The sequence below is a fragment of the Drosophila mojavensis genome, unplaced genomic scaffold (assembly GCF_018153725.1).
Source record: "Drosophila mojavensis isolate 15081-1352.22 unplaced genomic scaffold, ASM1815372v1 contig_136, whole genome shotgun sequence".
NCBI classification, from domain to species: Eukaryota; Metazoa; Arthropoda; class Insecta; order Diptera; family Drosophilidae; genus Drosophila; species Drosophila mojavensis.
The window spans coordinates 2,517,019-2,537,526 of record NW_025318667.1 but is presented as its reverse complement, the minus strand read 5'-3'; the positions used below and the strand labels follow the sequence as shown (position 1 = coordinate 2,537,526).

The 20,508-nt window shown below is 39.3% G+C and overlaps 2 protein-coding genes across 2 annotated transcripts; one reads left to right on the top strand and one right to left on the bottom strand.

Annotated features, from left to right (window-relative positions):
- The first annotated feature begins 13,583 nt into the window (after positions 1-13,583).
- On the top strand, positions 13,584-16,887 carry LOC6585523. Its single transcript, XM_032732821.2, has 4 exons — positions 13,584-13,716; positions 15,172-15,383; positions 15,936-16,115; positions 16,182-16,887. Exons 1-4 carry the CDS (start codon positions 13,705-13,707, stop codon positions 16,480-16,482), a joined length of 705 nt encoding a protein of 234 aa, XP_032588712.1. The 5' UTR covers positions 13,584-13,704; the 3' UTR covers positions 16,483-16,887.
- A 957-nt stretch (positions 16,888-17,844) lies between these two features.
- LOC6585524 (Meckel syndrome type 1 protein homolog) lies at positions 17,845-20,462 on the bottom strand. Its single transcript, XM_002011116.4, has one exon. It carries the CDS (start codon positions 20,362-20,364, stop codon positions 18,250-18,252), a length of 2,115 nt encoding a protein of 704 aa, XP_002011152.1. The 5' UTR covers positions 20,365-20,462; the 3' UTR covers positions 17,845-18,249.
- Between the last annotated feature and the right edge of the window lie 46 nt (positions 20,463-20,508).

Genomic DNA, 20,508 nt, shown 5'->3' with positions numbered 1-20,508 from the left:
TGATATATACCTATATTACATATGTATGTATATATCATATATATATATATATTTATATTTGTTAGTCTGGATATATATGTATATGTGTATATGTATATGTAAAGCCGATGCTACAGCAATTCAACAGAGCAAATGATGCTGATTCTATATATATATAAATATATATATTTTCCTTTATATTTTTTTTTTTTAATGTAACTCGACTTTATATACATACATACATAATATATATATGTATATTATATATTTTTTCGTATATGTAAAATTAGAGCAGCTTTTTAAAGAGTATTTAAAAAGTCGATAAAAAAAAGAGAAAATAAGAACAGAAACAGTTTTTGCTTGCATGCATAACGAGAAGGAACAGAAAAGAAAAAAAAAAAAAATCAAAATGTATTTATTTTTTATTTATATGACGATGAAAATAATGAAATTAAATTAAATGTTAAAACCTTAAACAAAATATACAACAAAAACTAAATAAAAAGAAAACAAATATACACGCATACATACATACATACTTACATAAAATACATGCATATATACAAAACACTCAATAGTACACACACACAGACACACTCTGTAATAAGCAGAACGAGAAAGCGTTAAAACAGAGCTTGCAAAAGTATAACGGCACATTTTCTGCAGTTAGCCCAGTTGAACTTTTACACGCATGAATTACGCACAGAATACAGCATGCATTGTAATGTCGCGCACTTATAACTATTATTTTACTGGGTTCGCTCGAACTCTCTTTAAGTATATTCTAACGAAGGCCAGGCTTTTGGTGCCCCACACACACACACACTTAAACATACTGGGTGTGTGTGCGTGAGTGAAACATTTCATTGTACTGTAGGCAAGCAAGATAAACTGAAATAGATGCATATGTGTGTATGTATATCACACACAACCCACCCACCCAAATACACACGCATATACAGATACAAGTTACACACACATATATACGCACTGCAGCCTAGTGATATTTGTGCTTATGTAGCGGGACTTTTTTTCGCTAGCCAAATAGAAAGCTAAACCAAATAGTAAGACAGAAACACCGATGAGGACCGCCACCCACACTAACACATACACCAACACTATTCACACACAGCGTAAGCATTAATGTGCTGCATTTGGTAAATGTAATAATATTATTAAAAAGAAACGTAATAAAAGTAACAAAAAATTAAAATTAAAAGAAATATGAAAAAATATATGTTATAGCAAGCCCCGAAATATGTGCTAATTCAAATTTCCAATAAACAAAATCAACAACCAAAATCAAAAAACTAAGCAAACAAAAAAATCAGAAATAACACTAAAAAAAATAAACAATGCAAAAACATGAAATCAATATTTAATATTGTATATTTCCGATTCCAAAACTCAAACAAATGTTAAGTTATTGTATAAATCCTAAATAAAAAGCAAAAAAAAAAAAAAAACATGAAAAAACGAGCAAAGAAAAGTAAAAACAAGAGATTTGTTATTTGTGTAGCACGCTCCTTGGCGCGAGCAGAAACACTGCGCAGCAGACTTCCAGGCGCGCCTAAGAATGCGTAGTTAAGCAGAAACTCTGCACAGTTGACTTCCAGGCGCTCTTGAAGCCTGCGCGACACTGAAATTGAACTGCAGCGGCTGCGGCTGGTGCGAGAGCGCATCAAATGATTTCCGCTTTGAGAGTAGGTAGAAAAAGAAGAAGCGACAGCAGGCAATAATATCGCAGAATGACTGCGCAGTAACCTTTCCCCTTTGGCTCAATCAATTCAATTAGATAAGCAAATGCACATAAAATCGTGCTAAGCGGTCATTTGCAAAACATAAATAACGTTCATCTAATTAATCTTTAGTGGAGAAAAAAAAAAGAGAAGTAGAAGATTAATGAGCTCAACGAAAATTGAATGCTCTTATAAATGGATAGCTGGAATTACCTAATGCAAAGAGAAACCTAAGTAATATGTGTTTAAGTACTTTGATTCTGTTGTTCTTAGGTGCGTTATGTAGGGAAATGTATTAAGTAGGGAAATTTTACACTGTTAAGAGACTCGTGCAATCGTGGGCAATTTGAAGCGGGTAATCGCACTCATAAGCTGCACAGCTAAAATGGTACCGTGTGTTGAGGAGACGAAGGGAAATTCCCTTGCTAATAATAATGTATGAGTAGTGGAATGGGGTTTTTTCATATTTAGTCTCTCTCTCTCTCTCTCTCTCTCTATCCCTCGCATATTCTAGTTTTTGGGAATTAACCAAAGGTCAATTAAGAATGGGAATTTAGGAATCGGAAACCCAAAATCTGTAGAGAATATTAACATTTTAATAAGAAAATCAAATGAACAATAATGCTAAATGGAGAGATATCAAATATGCAAGAAATGGTCTTAAGATAGAATATAATGGGAAATATATGCAATCGGTAATTTATCAATAAAATGACAATTGTATAAGGGAAAATTTAGTAAAAGAGACTAATAAGGAAATTTTTAATTGTAGACAATTTACTTAACCGAAAAATTCCCATTAAGGCTGAATGAAATATGGAAAATGTATTCATATTAAGGGAAATTTCTATAATTTCCTTAAGACAGAATAGACATAATAAGGGAAGTTTAGATAATTGGCCTGATGCCAAAAAGGGAAATTTAACCATTAAAATTGTTTACACAATTTGTTAAAGAGAAAATTGACAAAATTTGCAAAATTTCCCTGGTGAATATGCGAGTTCGAAGATAATGTGTTACATGTGTGCAGTATACAAAGTATAAACACACACACCAGACTGTGTTTATACCTACCCTACAGGCAAATATCGGAGGAATGGGGAGATGGGGCATACAGCAAACAGCAGTTTAATGTTCCATTTCGATTTCGATTCGAGTTCGTTTTCGTCTCGATATCGACACGAGCCGTTGATGTGGGCAATTTCCTGATGCCAAAAACCTCTTGGCGCAACTTTCAACAGTTCGATATGAGAATTTATAGCTGACATTCTTTTTTTGTTTTTTTATTGATTTTTTTTGTGGCTTAATTTATGAACTTAATTCGAAAAGACATTTATAACAATTTATCTGGATTTGCGTTTGTTTATATTTATATTTATTTGCTGTTGTTGTTGTTTTTGGTGTGTTTTCATTAGGATTTTTATGCTAGATTAATTGGCAGAGCAGCTGTCAATTTTTTAATTGCTGCGCCTAAGCAGCAGGCGGAAATATCGAATCGAATTGAAATGTAGCGAGACGAATTGTTAGTGTGTCCATTAAAAAGTGCCTGACGATAGTAAACGCACACGTACACGCACACGCAAATTATGTATTACTCATACAAGAAGAAGAAGAAGAAGAAGCTGTATCTCTACATTCAAAAATCGATCTTTAATGTCTATCTATCTTTATTTCTATCTCGCTTCTAATGACCAAAACTTGTTTTAGCCATAATCCACGACATGAGACAACGGACAGTGTGTGACAAAAGTTGAGCTACCCAAGTGTATGAGACGCAATGAACTATATTATAAAGTAGCCAATCAAAATATACAATGGCTATAGAGTATATGTAAAAACTACTCAAATATATGTATATAAAATTTCAATCTAAATAGATTAAACATATGTACAAAATTAAACTAACAACCCAAGTAGTACTGAAAATAAAATAAGTAAAATCGCTTCAGTTTTGACAGGGTATCTATCAATCGAGCATTTCCAACTATCGTATAACTTCATCAATTATGCATACAGCTCATATTTACAGGGTATTTATGGCCACACCCAAACACTCTATTCGAGCTTAATGCAGCCATTTAGTTTTGACACTCACTGTGACGCACCTGCCGCACCCTAATGAACCTAATTGCCGATTGCGGTTTATCGTGTGGCTGCAAATTATGGCAGGGCAGCGACTGCGACTGCGACTGCGACGCCAGCACCGACACGCAACCAGAACAATACCGTGCGCTAAGAATGAAGAGCAAAATAGGGAAGAGCAGAGAACGCCTATCAATTGGGACATGTGTAAATACGAACAAAAATATATGACAGCAATAACAAGAGTGTGTGTAAGCATCCCACCAGCACACGCGCACACATGCATATGTATGTAAATGAGAGCGAAAAGCAGCTTAATTTATGTGTAAAAAAAAAAAAACAAAACACAAAAAGAAAACAGTTGACTTGAAGCTGCGCATGCGAAGCACACCCGCTCACATACATAGTCGTATGTATGTAAATGCACACGCGCACGCCGAGAGCGCGCCAGCTAATTAATACATGCGCATGTCTACCTAACTAACTGTAAGCAACGCCTCATTGGATGAAGGGAGAGAAGCGTCAGTTGTCAGTGTTGTCAACGACGCACGCGCCTGCTGCCGTTGCTTTGTGTGTTTGTGTGTTTATTTCTGTTGTGAGCATGTATGCGTGCGTTTGGAGTCGCGCTGTCTGGCAGTGTAAAATCTTTTGGAAGTGGAGCAAGTGTTTTCTATTGACGATGATTTGTGTGAGCCGTGAGCCGCAAGCTAGCTTTACACAAGGTTGAGCGCTGTTAAGCGTATGTATGTAAATATGTGGAGTGGGAAGTGCTTACAGCTGGAAATCAATTGAGCAGCGAGTGCAATGGAGTCCGCAAGCCTGTTAAGTCGGCTACATGTTAATTAACAGCGCAATCGTATGATATTAACTGTTAACAGTTGTTGATTGAGGACATTTAGCAGCTAAAACCAGCTTATTAAAGACTTTGCTGTTCACTTTGATTGGTGATTGAATCTGGTGATTTGTATTTTAAATGCCGAAACTTTAAATCAGTTATTTTTAGAAACACAGAAACTCGCTTTTTTTATTCGTTTTTGTTTTTGCTATTTTTTTTTGCCAGCTGCGCGGAAAACTCAAATAAATTAATATATTATTTAATAACTAATTCTTGAAATGTGATTCGTGCTTGATTATGGCATTAGCTATTTAAATTATTGTTAGTTGGGCTCTGGGAACCGGCAGTAAGCCCCTGGCTTTATTTATAAGTTTGAATACATACTGAAGTTCATTCTTCTGCTGCTTCTGCTGCTGTTGAGAGTGATTCCTCTTCTTCTTCTATGATCATTTTTAATATAATTAGTATTCAAATTATAATTAAAAATTAAAACAACCAGAAACTAGAAACTAACATCACAATCCATTTTAATGGCGTTTCTCTAGCCATAAAACAGCCAGAAACTAGAGAGTTTACTTAAGACATATTCAGCATATTCATCGTCGATTTCGCCAGCTTCAATTCATTCGTCATCCGAAATTTAATAGACTCCTTAGCTCGTAAAACATATCAGCTTCATTGTTCTGCCACTTGGCCAGCTTATTATTCCCCTTGGTTCTATTCAGCTGGAGCGTGTTCAGGGCGCTTGTAGAATTGTGGGCTCGACATGATTTACAGCTAAGATTGATGCTTTTAACTGAGTATTTACGATATGCAGAATACTTTGTTCTTAAATAGAAATATATTTGCATTTAAATTTATATTTATTTTGGACTTGAGTTGAATAGAACGTTACTCATTGTGCCTGGGTCAGTCAATTAGAAAGTAAGCCAGTCAATCAGCCGGCTCATACGTCATTCAGTCTATGAATCAATCAATCCATCAATCTATCCATCAGTCAGTGAGCCAGTGAGTCAGTGACTCATAATCAGACAGTCCATACATAATTCATTCAATCAATCAGTATGCCATTTCATACATCAATTAACAATCAATCTCTCAATCAGCCAGTCTGCCAACCCAGTGAACTCAGTCAATCAGTCTATCGGGCAGATAGCGTATTACTCACATCAGTCAATCAATCAAACATAGTGATTACTCCATATCCAAATGGCTCTTTCAATTGATGGTCCATCAATCAAGCAGTCAATCAGTTCTTCTACTAATTGAGCAATCAGTCAGACTATAAGTCATCACTCAGTCAGACTATAAGTTCGATCAATCAATCACTCCAAGCAGTTAGTTGATCTGTCACTCAGTCCCCTAGCCACTCAATCAATCAGTCCATCAATCTCCCAGACGATTAAAACGGATTGATGTATGATAATTGATGAATGATGATTGATGTTTGGGCAAATGTTATTTTATTATAACTAAGTACGTAGTATGTGTTAGTCGAAATGAACTTTTCGCTCTCAATTCGAACTCTTATGTTATACTAATATAAATTTATCGATTTACGCCGAGCGGGAAGACAAATTGTCATTGTTTCCCAAAAACTTAATTCAACTATGAAAACGGGAACGGCGGGTATATTGATCGGATGGTAATATAGGTAACAGAGTGGCTGAAAGGAGACATTTGAATTGGGTCTATCTCGATAGTAATCGATAAAAATCGATTTAGTCGATTCGAGAGCTATAAGAGCTAGAACCATCAAATTTGGTATGTGGCTTATATGTTGTTTACTCTTTGGAAAATTTCATATTATATCCTGCAATACATCACCTAGTCTTGTCAAGCTATGAAAATTGAGATAATCGAGCAGTACCATAGCTGGAGCTATCACATATAGCATATAGCATATAGATTCTTCTAGGGCTACCTTCAATTGAAATGATATTTTTATATACCCTGTTAAAGGTTATCTACTAATCAGACAATACAAACTGAGATACCCGAGAAGCTGTAGCTTCCTTTCAGAGTGATTCAAATGAAATTTTAGATATATACCCTGTAATATGGTACAGAAGCTGAGATAGTTCAGAGGTATCAGAGCTGGAGCTATGAGACCCGGTACAAAGCTTCTTCACTTTTCATACAACTTGAAATGAAATGATACATAGATACTCTATAACAGGGTATCTGCTAGTCACTCCCTCTGTTAGTTGAGCTGAGCATGTGCTGCACCTGCTGCTGCTGGTGCTACGATCGCCGCGCCCCAAACTCAGCAGCTGAGATCATTGATGGACTTATAATTTTTATGAACTGGTTGGCCAATAACTGAATTATGATATGGCCAAGAAATGTCTGAGTAGAACATAGTAGAGCGCATGCCTGGCTGCCTACACGCGATTAGACGTGGGATACACCTACCCGAAACATTTATGAAAATGCTGAACAATAATAGAAAAATATATTTAAGCAAAAAAATCAAAATACGAATACTATAAATAAGCTAGAAGCATATGGAAGAAAAAAAACTTTACGTTTCGGGGTAAAAGCAAAACGTGTTTAGCTTTCTATTTAGCTTACGCAAATTGCGACTTTTGGTTATTTATTTGTAAGCGATTATAAATATATGCAAAAAAAAAAAAAAAAAATACAGATATATGGAAATACAAAAATAAAAACACACACGGCTCACATAAAAAAAAAAAAAAAAAAAAACAAAAAAAAAAAAAAACACATAAAAAGGAGCAAAAAAATAGAATTTGTTGAATATGCATAACCGGTCAAAGAACCAGAACCACAATCAGAACCAAAAACCTGATTCCGACTCGGACTTGGATTCGGACTCGAATTCGAGCTTCGATTCATATACAGAAACAGATACACATACAGATCCACGGATTCTGTTTCCAATTGAGCTGCCCAAAATGTCGAAATGCCCAAAGCTCTATGATACCAGTCTCCCTTTCACTGTCACTCCTACACACACACACTATCTCTCTCTCTCTCTCTCTCGCCTTCCTTCTCTCTGTCTCTTTCATTTAGTGTTGCCTGTATTTGTATTTCCTTAAGCTCTACTGCGAATGTGGGATGGACGACTCAAATATACCCGCACCTGACTGAAGTAGAGGAGGAGAATATATTGTGGATAGCTCAATATCTCTTTTCGAAAAACGTTTTAGTGAGAAACGAGAGAGAGAGAGAGAGAGAGAGAGAGAGAGAGAGAGAGAGAGAGAGAGAAAGAGAAAGAGAGAGAGAGAGAAAAAGAGAGAGAGAGAGAGGAACAGAAAAGAAAAAGCTCGCAATAGTTGCATCCAAGAGAGCTTCGACCTGGAGCTTTTAAAGGACTTTAAGTGAAATGGATCAGATTTGAGTTGAAGACGATACAGAGATAGAGAGAGACAGGAGAGGTATAAAAAGGGGGAGAGAGATAATGAGAAAAATGGAGAGAATCAGAGAGAAGGAGAGAGAGAGAGAGCGAGAGAGAGAGTGAGATAGAAGTAAAGAGAGAGAGAATACGAAAAAGGGAGACAAAAAGAGAGAAGAAAAGATAGATTTAGAGGGAGAGTAGATCTAAGAAAGTCTTACAAAGAACTCAGTTAGAACTCTTGCGTTAAACCATTGCATTCAAGTTCCTAGTCAAACGTATATACCCTCTAAAGTCCAACTGTGGAACGCGTATCCATATTATATGCCCTGTTAGATATTATTTATGGCCTATAGCCCATTTGACAAAGCCGAACGAAACGACAACATCGAGCAGAATAACAAGTTCTCCAGCTATCGAATTTCATCTGGGTGGATCTTCTTCTTTGAATATGAATAGAGTGCGGGGGAGCGTGAACGAGCGAGAAGACGTGGAGACAAAAAATACTAAAAAGTATTCATATAAAATATCAATTATAATAATTTAAATTAATAAGCCAGCGAATGCCCCAAATGTGACAGCTAAAGCCAGAATTTAGCTCTTAGACTTATGGAGACTTGAGGGAATTGAGAACTCGAGAGGTATACGAAGCATCCAAAGTCGCATGCATGGAATAGACAAAATAGAAGGCGAGATATAGGGAGGGAGGGAGGGAGAGAAAGACAGAGAGAGGAAGCAAGTTAGCTTACGTATATGTATATCTATAGGCAAAGGCGTCACTAGCCAGCGTTTAACTTTATGTTAGTTTTAACATTATATTAAGTCTAATGTCTAATAAATAAAACATATATATATCTGTATCCCGTTTGAACTATTATCATAATTTTTATCGATGTCTAAATTTATCCCTATCTTCCATCTATATGAGTTCTCCACTTAAGTCATTAAACTTAATTTCTCACAAGTTCTTCGAAATTGATATTTTATTCGATATTCAAAATTTCACGGTTTCTCCACCTCACGTCAAATGAAGCCCCTTCGAAGATTCCCAAATGTGACGCCAAAGACTAAGAGTTGAGATTATCATATCAGATAGAGCTCGAAATGAAATCGCCTCATATGCAAATATCGATACATTACCGATAACATATGTATATCAATTATTGATCTGTTTTCGCATCGATTTGCATTCATTTCGGGGCAAAAAGAAAGTGTTTCTTATTTCCCTATTAATTACTTTAGCAAATTAACAGATCTTCAAAGCGACACGGAGAAGACAACAAAACAACAACAGCAAATGCAACAATAACAACAACAACAATAACAACTCGATTCAGCTCAGCTCGACTTGTTACGCATCGCCTTTGATATGCGCCGAATCTGAAGTTTTGTTATTGTTTTCATCTTTTTATTTTTATTTTTTTCGTGTTCGTCTGTCGATAGATAATAAAGAAGGCAATTAAAACGCGCGGATCGATAAATTAACAATTATACAAAAGAAACACAACGAAACGAAACGGGACGGGATGAAACGAAACGACAGGGAACGTAGCGAAACGAGATTTCCAAGAAGTTGATTTGACTTGAGCTAAGCTTCTTGATTCGCTTGGAGATCTATGTAAAATTATGTAAAGTTCAAGGCGTCGACGACGTTGTGGGCAGCGATCGAATCATATGCTAAATTTGTTGAAGATGACTAACATGAGGAGAATTGGTAAAGAAGAAGAAGACGATGAAGAAACACACATTTTGAAAGGGCAATGTGAGAGAGGGAGAGAGAGAAAAAATAGCATAAAAGAGTTAAAGAAGCAGAGAAAGAGATGGGATTGAAAGAAAGAGAATGAAAGAGAGGGAGATAATAAGAAAGGGAGAGAGAAAGAGAGAGAGAGAGAGATAGCGGGAGAGAAGGATAGAGAGAACAAACATACGTATTTAGGATAATAGTATAAAAAGCAGGGATAGGTAGATATACAATAGAGTGATAGAAATGCTGAGAATAAGATGAGAAAGAGAAATAGAATTGGAAAGTGAAAATTAAAATGATAGAGAGAGAGAAAGAGAAACAGAAAGAGGGACAAGTAAACTGAAGTAGAGACAGAGAGACGAAAAGAGCGTAGGCAACAGTAGGAAACAAAAAGAGAAGAGAAGAGAAAGGCACAGAGGAAGTTCCATAAAAATAGGGAAAAGTAGAGGCAGTAGAGGAAAAGAGCGGGGAAAAGGGAAAGCAAAAATAAAGAATATATAATAGAAGTTGACAGAGAGAATAAGAGATGCAGAGAGAGAGAGAGAGAGAGGCAGCTTAGATGCGGAAACTTAGAGATATTAACAGAATAGCAGAGCGAGTGATCAGTCGAAAGACATGTAGAATAAGAAAATCCGAGCAAAGAGGTAGGGAGAGCATTAGTGAAAGACAGCTAGACACATAGATAGAAAGAAAGAGAGAGATAGATGCAGAGTTAGTCTGCATGTAAGCTAGAGATAATCAGCCAGAAGTTGAAAGACTTCCAGACTGATCAGAAATGTCGTGAGACTTCCAGTCGCCATCGTAATTGAGCGACTTTGCGATGTAACTTCGCTGGCTCGTGGGAAACATGTTGTTGCGATAGACGACCGACGAACAGAGACATTACAGCTGAGACAGGTGGGCCAGAGACAGTCCTTGAGCTCGGCCATAAATTAGCCTCAAGCAGCGGCAAACAATTCGAAAGATCTGTTTGATGAAGACGAACAGATTGTTGGGGCTGAGCTGAAGAATGGTTCCGACCGTAGCAATTTGTTGATGTTGATGTTTCTTTTTGGTTTTGCTTTTTCTTACGAGTTTCCCAATAACACGTTTCCATAGAGCTTAAAGATATGACAGATAATGGATAATGGATATACGCAGCGTGAGAGAGGGAAGGGGGACAGTTCGATTGAGATATTTAGTGAAGACATCAGTCCGCAACTGTCAGTGGGGCGTGTCGAATGAATTTGTTTAATCTTTAAGGTTTTTTTTGGGTTTTTTATGTCTAAATGAAGAAGAAGAGGTAGACGAGGTAGTGCTAGAAAAATGAAACCAAGGCAAAAGCCATCATTTGAAGAGCGTGAAGAACGACAGCGTCTGAGCACTCGGCTTAAAACGGTCTGATAAGCTGCTGAAAACGCTTAACGTTTTCATTAATTCTGAATGAAACTACGAAAAAAAAATAACACGATTTTGACCTACGATCAAAGCTCGATTCCGATTATAGATCTTTATATAGATTTGAATACCAAATGACATTCATTCAGCTCGTATTTTGAGCAATAACATTTATGATTCGCTTAATCAGATTGCGACGCATCCATTTCGATTTGTTCTAAGTAGAGATTTGATAATTTGTCTGGCTCTGAAATTTGGCAACATTGCATGGATTCCGGGGCACATCTTTACTGAGGATCGCAGGATCCGAAGGCAAATTCTGTTTGGGTTTTTGAAAAGAATTTGATATATTTACAAATATGATATATATACAAATATTGATAAATCTATATAATCTGTAAAAATTGGTATCAACGCCTTGCCATACAAATTTGGCAACAACGTCGTATCACGGTTCGAACCAAGAAAATTCGCAACATTACTTGAGAAATGCCAATGCATTCCTCTGAAAACAAACAACAGCGCACTCTGACCCCAAGTGGAATGGCAGGGCACTGTGAAAGCCGGCAACAGCGCCCTCTGCACAGTGATATGTGACAAATCAAGGAAAATAAACGACGAATATTAAATATGTATGTGTTTATGGGTTTCATAATAGTAAAAATTATGCTAGACTTGATTAAAAATAGAAAAACACGCCAAAAGAAGAAGAAGTAGAAGAAGAATTCGAAGAAGAAGAAGTAAGAGAATGGAACCAACAGTTCAGCAGAGATCTGCATCGGAAATGAGGCGCAGGTTGATAAATGTGATAAATGTGACAAGAGGCCGAAAAAACGGAACGACTAATTGAGCGAAGGTTAAGCAAAGGCGAGGATGTATTAGCATAAAACAACAAACTGAGCTGAGGAAAGGCGAAGATCAATGAGAGAGAAGGGAAGCAGGAGAAGGGAGTACCACACACTGCTCCATTTGTCAAGATTGGCGTTGACGTTGGCGTTCCCTTTGTGGGGCACATTAGGGTGGGAATGGATGGGCCCGAGGTGTCGCGTGTAGGACTTCAGTCAGTGCAGAATCCATTCTTCCAAAACGCCTAAACTGGTCTTCCAAATGGACTCCCAAATCGAACGAATGATGCGCATATATTAGCGCATGATTTCCAATAAAAACTGAAAGAAAAAAAAAAACAACATTAATATTGTACGCTTTATAAAAAAAAACTGAATGTTAGGCATAGATATACAAATATATATACCTATATATACGTATGTATGTATATCTATATTTGTATATATGTAGATATTCAATAAAAATCATTAAACTTAAACGCGTATGCTAATTCGCTGATGGCGGTTTTCTAATTTGTTGTCATCCAAATACACTCGCACACTCGCACACACACACATACACCTGCAAACAGTAACGCTCATCTATATGTATATATGTTACAAAACTCGATTTTTTAATGGCCCTTCAATGCGTCAAAGTCTGACCAAATACAGTTACATCTATCGCAGCGAATCTCTTTTGGAGTTAGACTGTGGCTGCCCCAACAACCCAACAACCTAGCAACCCAATGGCAAATTCAAAACAACCAGATAGTGCGTGTGGCAAAAGTGACTGATGGACTGCGCAGATACCCTGTAAAATATATATACAGCTGAGCAAAATATTCATAAATGTATGTACTTATAATCCTCTGTGTACTTATATATGTATATAGTTACATAACCTCTATATCCACTAATCCATTAATTTAATCTAATATCTAGTTAGTCTCTAACATTTCTTGTCAGTATTTGAGCAGATATCATAAGAAGCTGAGTTACTATGGATATCAGTTTTTTTTTTATATAACATTCAAGTAAAATACAACAAATTGCTAGGAAAACTTAATTCATTTTAGCTCTGTGTATCGTAGAATAGCTCGTATACTAAATCTGCTTAATTTAGCATCGCTAGCTACTGAGTTTCTGTAGGTAGTTAGACAATTCATAGCATATATGGAAAGTAATTTTGAAGCGATTGCAAAACATGAATAGAAATATGCTGTATATGATCTGAGGCTGCCATCTATACATTTTCAGCGCCCTAGCTTTATTAGAAGCTGAGTTCTTATAGGCTATTTAACCAAAAATCACAAATTGAAAAGTATTTTTCAAGATTTCATGATATATAAAATGTGTTAGAGTATTATAGCATATATAATACATATGAATGCATGATACCATATTTGTTACATTTACAGGGTATTGCCGCACGCAACGCGTTGACAACTGACGACGTTCTCGCCATGTCCGCATCGGATTGGGCGCTGCGGTTCGTTGTCCGGTTCGGTTGGGTCTTCTTTTTTTTCTTCTTTTTTTCGTCTTCTTATTCATTTTGCTTTTTGCGAGCTGCGACGCCGACGGCGCTTAGCTGTGGCTCTAGCAAAAGACCATATATAAGGAAACAAGAAGTGGAAGCGTTTGTATTTATTTGTTAGAACCTGTGCGCAACGCACCTCTCGCTGCGAGCCTCACAGTCTTTAATTTGCAGCTCGACTTGGGATACCCTCAAAACAAAAAACAAAAACACACACACAAAATAAAATATGAAGAGTTTTGTAAGTTTAAAAAAAATATTATAAACATGTTAAAAATATAGCTAAACTTTTATATTTTTATAAGTGTTTAAAGTGACAAATGAAAAAACTACAAAATTAAATACAAATAAAAACTCTGGTGAAATTTTTTTTAATGTGTTTACAAAGGAATACAAAACATTAAAGTGCTGCAATTCGTTTTAAACTATTTTTTTCGCTAAGAAATTTCTAAAGAAAAAAAAGCTTAATATAAAACTCTAAAAACTGGGCCCAAAACCAGCCAAAGTCCTTTAAAAAAGCTACATTTTTTAGATACAAAAATTTATTTATAAAGCAACCACGCTTTAGTTGTATGATCCTTAAAAAAATCGCAGTTTTTTTTTTGTTCAGCTTTTTTTTTTCAAATGTTCTTTCCACTTTTATTTTGGCCGGCATGCTAATTGACATGTTCAGCCAGTTAATAGCGCTTCCTAAAAAATTCCAGTTGTACGAGCTCTCCAATCTGCGATCTAAACTTTGGCCTTATTTGTTGCTTTGTTATTTGCTTTGTATGCGTTCACTTTGCTAATTGATTTCATTCAAAGTGTTTCGTGTGTGGGACACGCGCAAGCAATATGAGCGTTCATTTCTAATTGCAGGCGCTTGCTTACGCTCTCTCACACACTTATACAGACGCACGTATGTCCATCGCGGATTCTAGGCGGTTGCCTGCACACTCACAAGCAAGTGCAAGTAGAGAGCGACGAAGCGCTTATCTTCGCCCTCACACACACACACTCACACACACGAAAACGAAGAGCGTCCTGGCTTTTGCCTGCTTATTCACACACGCACAAGCTCAATTTGTCTGAATAGAAAACAGTAAATCGTGTCGCAAGCGAAGCAGAGACAAAGCAATGCGCCGCAAATATTGGAATCGATTTAAGCTCAAGACAAATAAATCAAAACGCATTTGAAACAAAACCAACAGCAACAATAATAACGAGAATGACAGCTACAACAACAACAGCAAAACGCGCGAGACACAGTGACGGCATGCCAAGGCAAGCGGTTAAAGACGCCAGCAAAACGCCAGCAAAACGCGCGCGCACGCTAGCAATTTGATTAATTGCTGCGAATTTAAACGCTTGTTGATCGTTTTTTCGCTCATCTTTACTGAATTAAAATTTGAAATGCATAAAACAAGTTGTGTGACACTTGTCACAGACCACGAGCCACTTTGCCTGTGATTTATGCAGCGCTCGTTAAAATAATATTAAGAAGAAACAAAAACACGGCACAGTTTTTTTTATACATATTCCGTTTTGTATCTATTTTTATTAGTGTTTTATCTGATTCGCTCTTAAGTAACAGAACGCACAAAACGTAAAATACACAAATCAAGCTATCAACTAATCGTATAAACTAACCATTCCCCCTCCTCCTCATCCTCTCTCCCACTCTCTCTCTCTCTCTCTCTCTCATTTTGGCTAGCAGCTGGTTTTGTGCTTTGTGGCGTTGGCCTTAGCCGACGTGAAACACCTGACAGATCGCAATCTGGATCTGTTCAAGTATAATCCGGGCGATATCTACACCCTGCCCGAGGACATCGATGACGATAAGCCCGCCGTGCACTTCATCGGCGACGTGATGAAGGCCAAAACCGAGAAGCTGCAGAACTTCAATGCGGGCAAAAAATTCAAACTCGAGTAAGTCGATACATTTAGATCGGCAACGATCGATAACGATCGATTGTCAGTGAAAAACAAGCTAAGTTAGCTTTAAATTAGCTACATTTCATGTTATTTATATTTAACACACTCGGCGTGTGATCGATACAAAAATTTATTATTATTGCGCTTTTATTGGGGCTATTCCCACAATCGATAACAATCAATAGCTGATATATTGGGAAATCGTATGATGCCAGTGCGAAGTTTAAAAAAAATTGCTATAAATTTCCACATTATTTTTAAATTGATATTAGGGTAGTTCCAAAGGTACTCCAATTAATAAATAGTAAGAGAATTCCATTTGAATGGAGTGCTATAAGAGTTTTTTGTAGCCAGTCTGAAATCCAACAATGGATTTAAATTTAGTATAAATCCGCTTCGATAACGATTTCAAATATATATTTTTGGAATAGCAATATATAGTCGTTGAAAGATTTCTAGTTTGATTTCATAATCAATCATTTCAAATACCTTTTCAATTGCTCGACTTTGACGCTCTATCGATAACTAATCGATTATTTCATGCAGATTGAAGACACAGAACGGCATTGAGGTCAGCAGCGTGGGCAAACTGAAGGACGACAAGACCTTCGTGGTAAGCGGCTCGTACTCGTTCACCGGTGCCGACGGCAAGCGCTACAAGACCCGTTATACGGCCGATGAGTTCGGCTACCATCCAATCACCGAGCTGGATCTGGACCTGCCCGAGTAAGTAGAGCGAGAGACTTGATCGAAAGAGCTGCTCAGATCTACAATGCCATCAACCCTATGCAGTCCACAGCCCTTGGCTCCAGCTGCCCCGAAGCCAGCCTCCGACCTGAGCAGCCTGCTGGGCAACAAGAATCGCTTCCAGTTCCTGCAACAGAATCTGAACAACGAGCAGGGACCCCTGCGCGGCAGCGGCCAGAGCGGCGACGACTACAGCTACAGGGCACCCGGCAACCGCAACGACAATGTCTACGGCAACTCACCTGACTACGGCAACCTCGGCAATCCCTTCGGCCCCGCCAATGGCATTGGCTACGAGTACCTGCCGCCCGCAGAGCCGTCGCGTCTCTACCTGCCCACGGCATAAGCAGGAGGCTGATCCCAGTACACACATATCCCCTCCCTCGACCCTAAGCCCAAGTATTTAGTTTTAAGCGCAGAATTCCCCGCAATCAACAATTTACAAATAGCAAAATTATATATAGATCTATATATACGCTATATATACATATATATATATATACGTTAAATATATATGTATATCAATTTTTTTTGTATCATCTTTTAGTGTTATATGTATACAATATATCCTTTGCGATCCCAATTTCCCTGATCCTGCCTCCCCCCGCCACACAAACCAATCCCCCGTAATCAAAAGAAAATATTAGACGATGCGATGTGAACATGACAATGAATCTATATATGAATATATATATATGTATATACACTGAGTGATATTAGTAGTAAATAAAATGGCTAAACTAAAACTATTGATGCGACGATTTATTCTTGAAAATGGGGTGAATGGAGCCAGGGTGCAGAAGAAACCAATTGGATGGATTTATAATGACAACCGAATCTAATTCTGATAAATTGCCTACCCTAGCTTTACAATCTACTTGAAATGTTGCTGGTAGCTGAGTTACATTTCCATATCCCTTGTAGCTCTATTTCTAGACCAAACTGAAGTGTATTCTAGGCTCTAGAAAATATGGATGAGATAGTCTTGTGCCTATTTAAAGTTCTTATGTTGTTCAGAAAGACCTATATTGGATTTCTCAAACCATTATAAGCCTTGTCAGTATGCAATGAATATTATTAAGTAGCAATTTACTCTCTCTCAAAAAGACGTATACAACCTAATTTTTGGCTTAGATGAAAGCTTGAAGAAATTAGAAAGAGCTTACGTTGAGTTATCTTGGTTTACAAGCTGCTTGTAAAAGTCACTTAACATTAGGTAAATAAATAAATAAGGATTTCTACGCTATTATTCATATATGTATTAACATTTTTGAAATCAGTCAATAATTTACAAGCTGCTTGAAAAGTGTATGGTAAGTATGCAATGAATGTTACATGTTTAGGCAGTCGCCTACAAACAGACTTGCGTTTTATTATAATTTTCGGTTGTTTCTTAGTTCCATGGAGAAAATAAACTTGTTTACAAACCTAAATCAAATATTTAGGAGCTTAAAATTATATATGTTTTATGCTTTTCGATCTGTGTATTCTCTTTCATATGAATTCAATATTCAGTAGAATCGGATTATAACGATTACGCTTATAGCGTCTGTACAGTTATAATGACGAGAATTCCGGTCTCCGGACAAACTTTTATGAGCAAACTTATACGGTTATAGTGCCCTCCGGGTATAACGACGGTCCCTTGGCTGTCATTAGAATCAGATTCTACTGTATTATAAACCTTATTTTTTACATCAAATTTTAATCAATTTTAGAATCGAACTGCTTTATTCAGTACACGGATTTTACATCGAGGTTGTCTCGCATACGTTCAATTGGCTGTGTAAATGAGGGAGTACTCCTCTCGCTTTCGTATTTGTTGAAATACCCTACTCTATATATACATCTATATAGAAAACATATATTATAATATATCTTAGATCTTATTTCTGTACTAATCGAATCTAAATAATTATGGATGAGATCTGCGTAGACTATACGGTTTACTTTAAGGCTAAGATGTACCTCTCTCTGTATATAGATATACGACTCAAACTATGCTATACATACGACTTATAGAATTGGAATTCTATTTACAATTGAGTTACGTTTCATATAGAGATTTTGGACTAGATTGATCCTATATAGGAGATTCTGGCAAGTTTGCTTTCTAGCTCTCCTCGCTTGATTTGCCCAAGAGCGCCGCGATGCGGTCCCTGGCCTCGACGTAGGCAGCCATCACCTCCTGCAGCGTGGTCGAGATGGTCGCCTTGGGCTCGTGGCTAAACTGGCCGTCATCGTCGTCGTCGTCGCTGTGCTCCCGGATCAGGTGGTAGCCGTAGGGCTGGTGGCGCTGCTGCACCTTCTGCATGCTGAAGATCAGGGTTCCCGTGCTGCGCATCACGTGCTCTCGCTCCAGCTCCATGCGGCTGTGCAGCGCATTCCCGCAGGATCGGCTCTTGAAGTAGCCGACGAAGTCGAACAGCGAGCGGCCGCCGATGAAGTAGCGATTGAGGGCATCCAGCCAGGTGCCCATGGGCCGGATGCACTGCAGCCGCAGCCCGGTCACGACGCTTGCGGGCAGCGGCGCCAGCAGCGAGCACGCGAAGTGGGCGTAGCCCTCGCAGCGTTCACGCTGCCACCTGTCGATGCTGATCACCTCGAAGTAGATGTGCAGCAGCTGGTCCGGCTGATACGACTCCTCGCAGAGCAGCGTCAGCTGCCAGCAGTGCGAGAACAGAGCCACGCGGTCAGCTCCGCCCCCCACACAGGTGGATGTGGCGCCGCGCAGCGGGAATGGATCGCGCGGATTTCCTGGCTCCAGTATTGTGTGCGCCGGCGGATTGACATAGTAGCGCACATGGATGTTGGGGTACTCGAAGTGCTGCGCCTCGTGCAGCTGCAGCAGGAAGACGACGCGCCGCATGCGCTTGGGCGGCTGCTGGAACTGCAGCAGGCGCCGCTGAACCGATCCACTGCAGCGCTGCTGCTGATAGTAGTTGACCAGCTGCTCGGCGCTGGTCTCAGAGCCGGGCAGCGAGTCCAGGACGAGCGGCAGGTCCAGTATTTCCGGGTCGAGGTTCAGCTGCAGCGGGCCTATGGGCCCGATATACGCTTGCATCTGCTCCAGCTGCTGGTCGAGCACGTTCACCACGGTTACGTTCTCAAAGCCATACGCATAGAGCTGCCGGCAGTCGTTGTTAATCTGCACCACGTACTCCATGTCCTCCACGCTCAGACTGAAGTCGGGATACACATAGAGCAGCTCCATGGTCGGGTCGTAGCGCAGCGAGAGCAACAACGTATCCTCCTGCAACTGGGCATAGACGTACATCAGCTGGCAGCCCTGCTGCAGAAGCTCGTGCGCCTCGTCTGGCAGCCGGGGGTCGCCGGGCGCGAGCTCGCGCAGATCCGCATCGATGAGCGTATGGATGAGGCAGGTGCGCGTGGCAAAGTCCGGGTCCTCGGGCAGCGGCGGCAGCTCATCCAGACTGAGATCGGAGAGCGGCGATGACTTTGACCTGGACGATCTCGAGGATTTGTTATGACGGCGACGTCGCACGCGCTGTCTGTACTCCACGTACTGCAGCCGCTCCTGATGGCGCTGCTGCAGCTCCACAATCCCGCGCGTCCAGCGCTGGTAGCGACGCTGCAGCGAAGTCTGGCAGCTCTTCGGGTCGCTATAGCGCTCCACCTCCTCGCGACTGAAGCACTTTTGCTGCCAGCTAATGCAAACATTGGCCGTTGCCCCACTGCACAGTTCTGGATTCTGAATTTGAAATTCTGTATCGTCGGACGGCAGCTCCTGCTGCTGGTAAGTGATGAAGTCCGACTGACTGTTGCTGAACAAGCTGCTGGGGTAGCTGCTGGGGTAACTGCTAGGGTAGCTGCTGAGGGAAGTGCTGGGGTAGCTGCGCAGGCTACGTAGGCTGTGTAGGCTGCTGTTGCTGCGGCTTGTACGACTGGTGGGACGACTGCTGCGGCTGGTGGTGCGAATACTACTGCTTGGATAATCGCTGCCCGGATTATAGTAGTTGTAGTAGGTGTAATAGTTATTGCCATACTGATCCTCGTACGGCACAAAGATGAAACAGTCCGACCAGCCGCTGCTGCTCGCAGTCTCTGGATAGTGGTCAGCGTACTCAATTTTCGCGCCCGTATATTCAAATTTTGGCACGGGCAGCCATTCGCTCACGTGCCGTAACTTCAGCTCCAGCTGGAAATCGTTGATGTCGCCCTTGACACGATAAATGCCTGTGCGCTTCGGTGCACTATTTTTGTACATTTTGTTAGTTTAGACAACTTGACTTGTGATTGCTTTTCATTATTGTTTGCAACTGAATATTTTCATTTTAGTCGTTATGACAACGATAGCAATGTCACACTTATCGATAGTGCTTTTCATTAAATACTGAGGATTTGGCGTGTA

Coding starts and splice junctions, on each gene's coding strand:
- LOC6585524 (XM_002011116.4), bottom strand. CDS start 20,364: ATGTACAAAAATAGTGCACCGAAGCGCACAGGCATTTATCGTGTCAAG.
- LOC6585523 (XM_032732821.2), top strand. Junction 15,384..15,935: donor GGCAAAAAATTCAAACTCGA/GTAAGTCGATAC, acceptor TATTTCATGCAG/ATTGAAGACACAGAACGGCA. Junction 16,116..16,181: donor CTGGATCTGGACCTGCCCGA/GTAAGTAGAGCG, acceptor AACCCTATGCAG/TCCACAGCCCTTGGCTCCAG.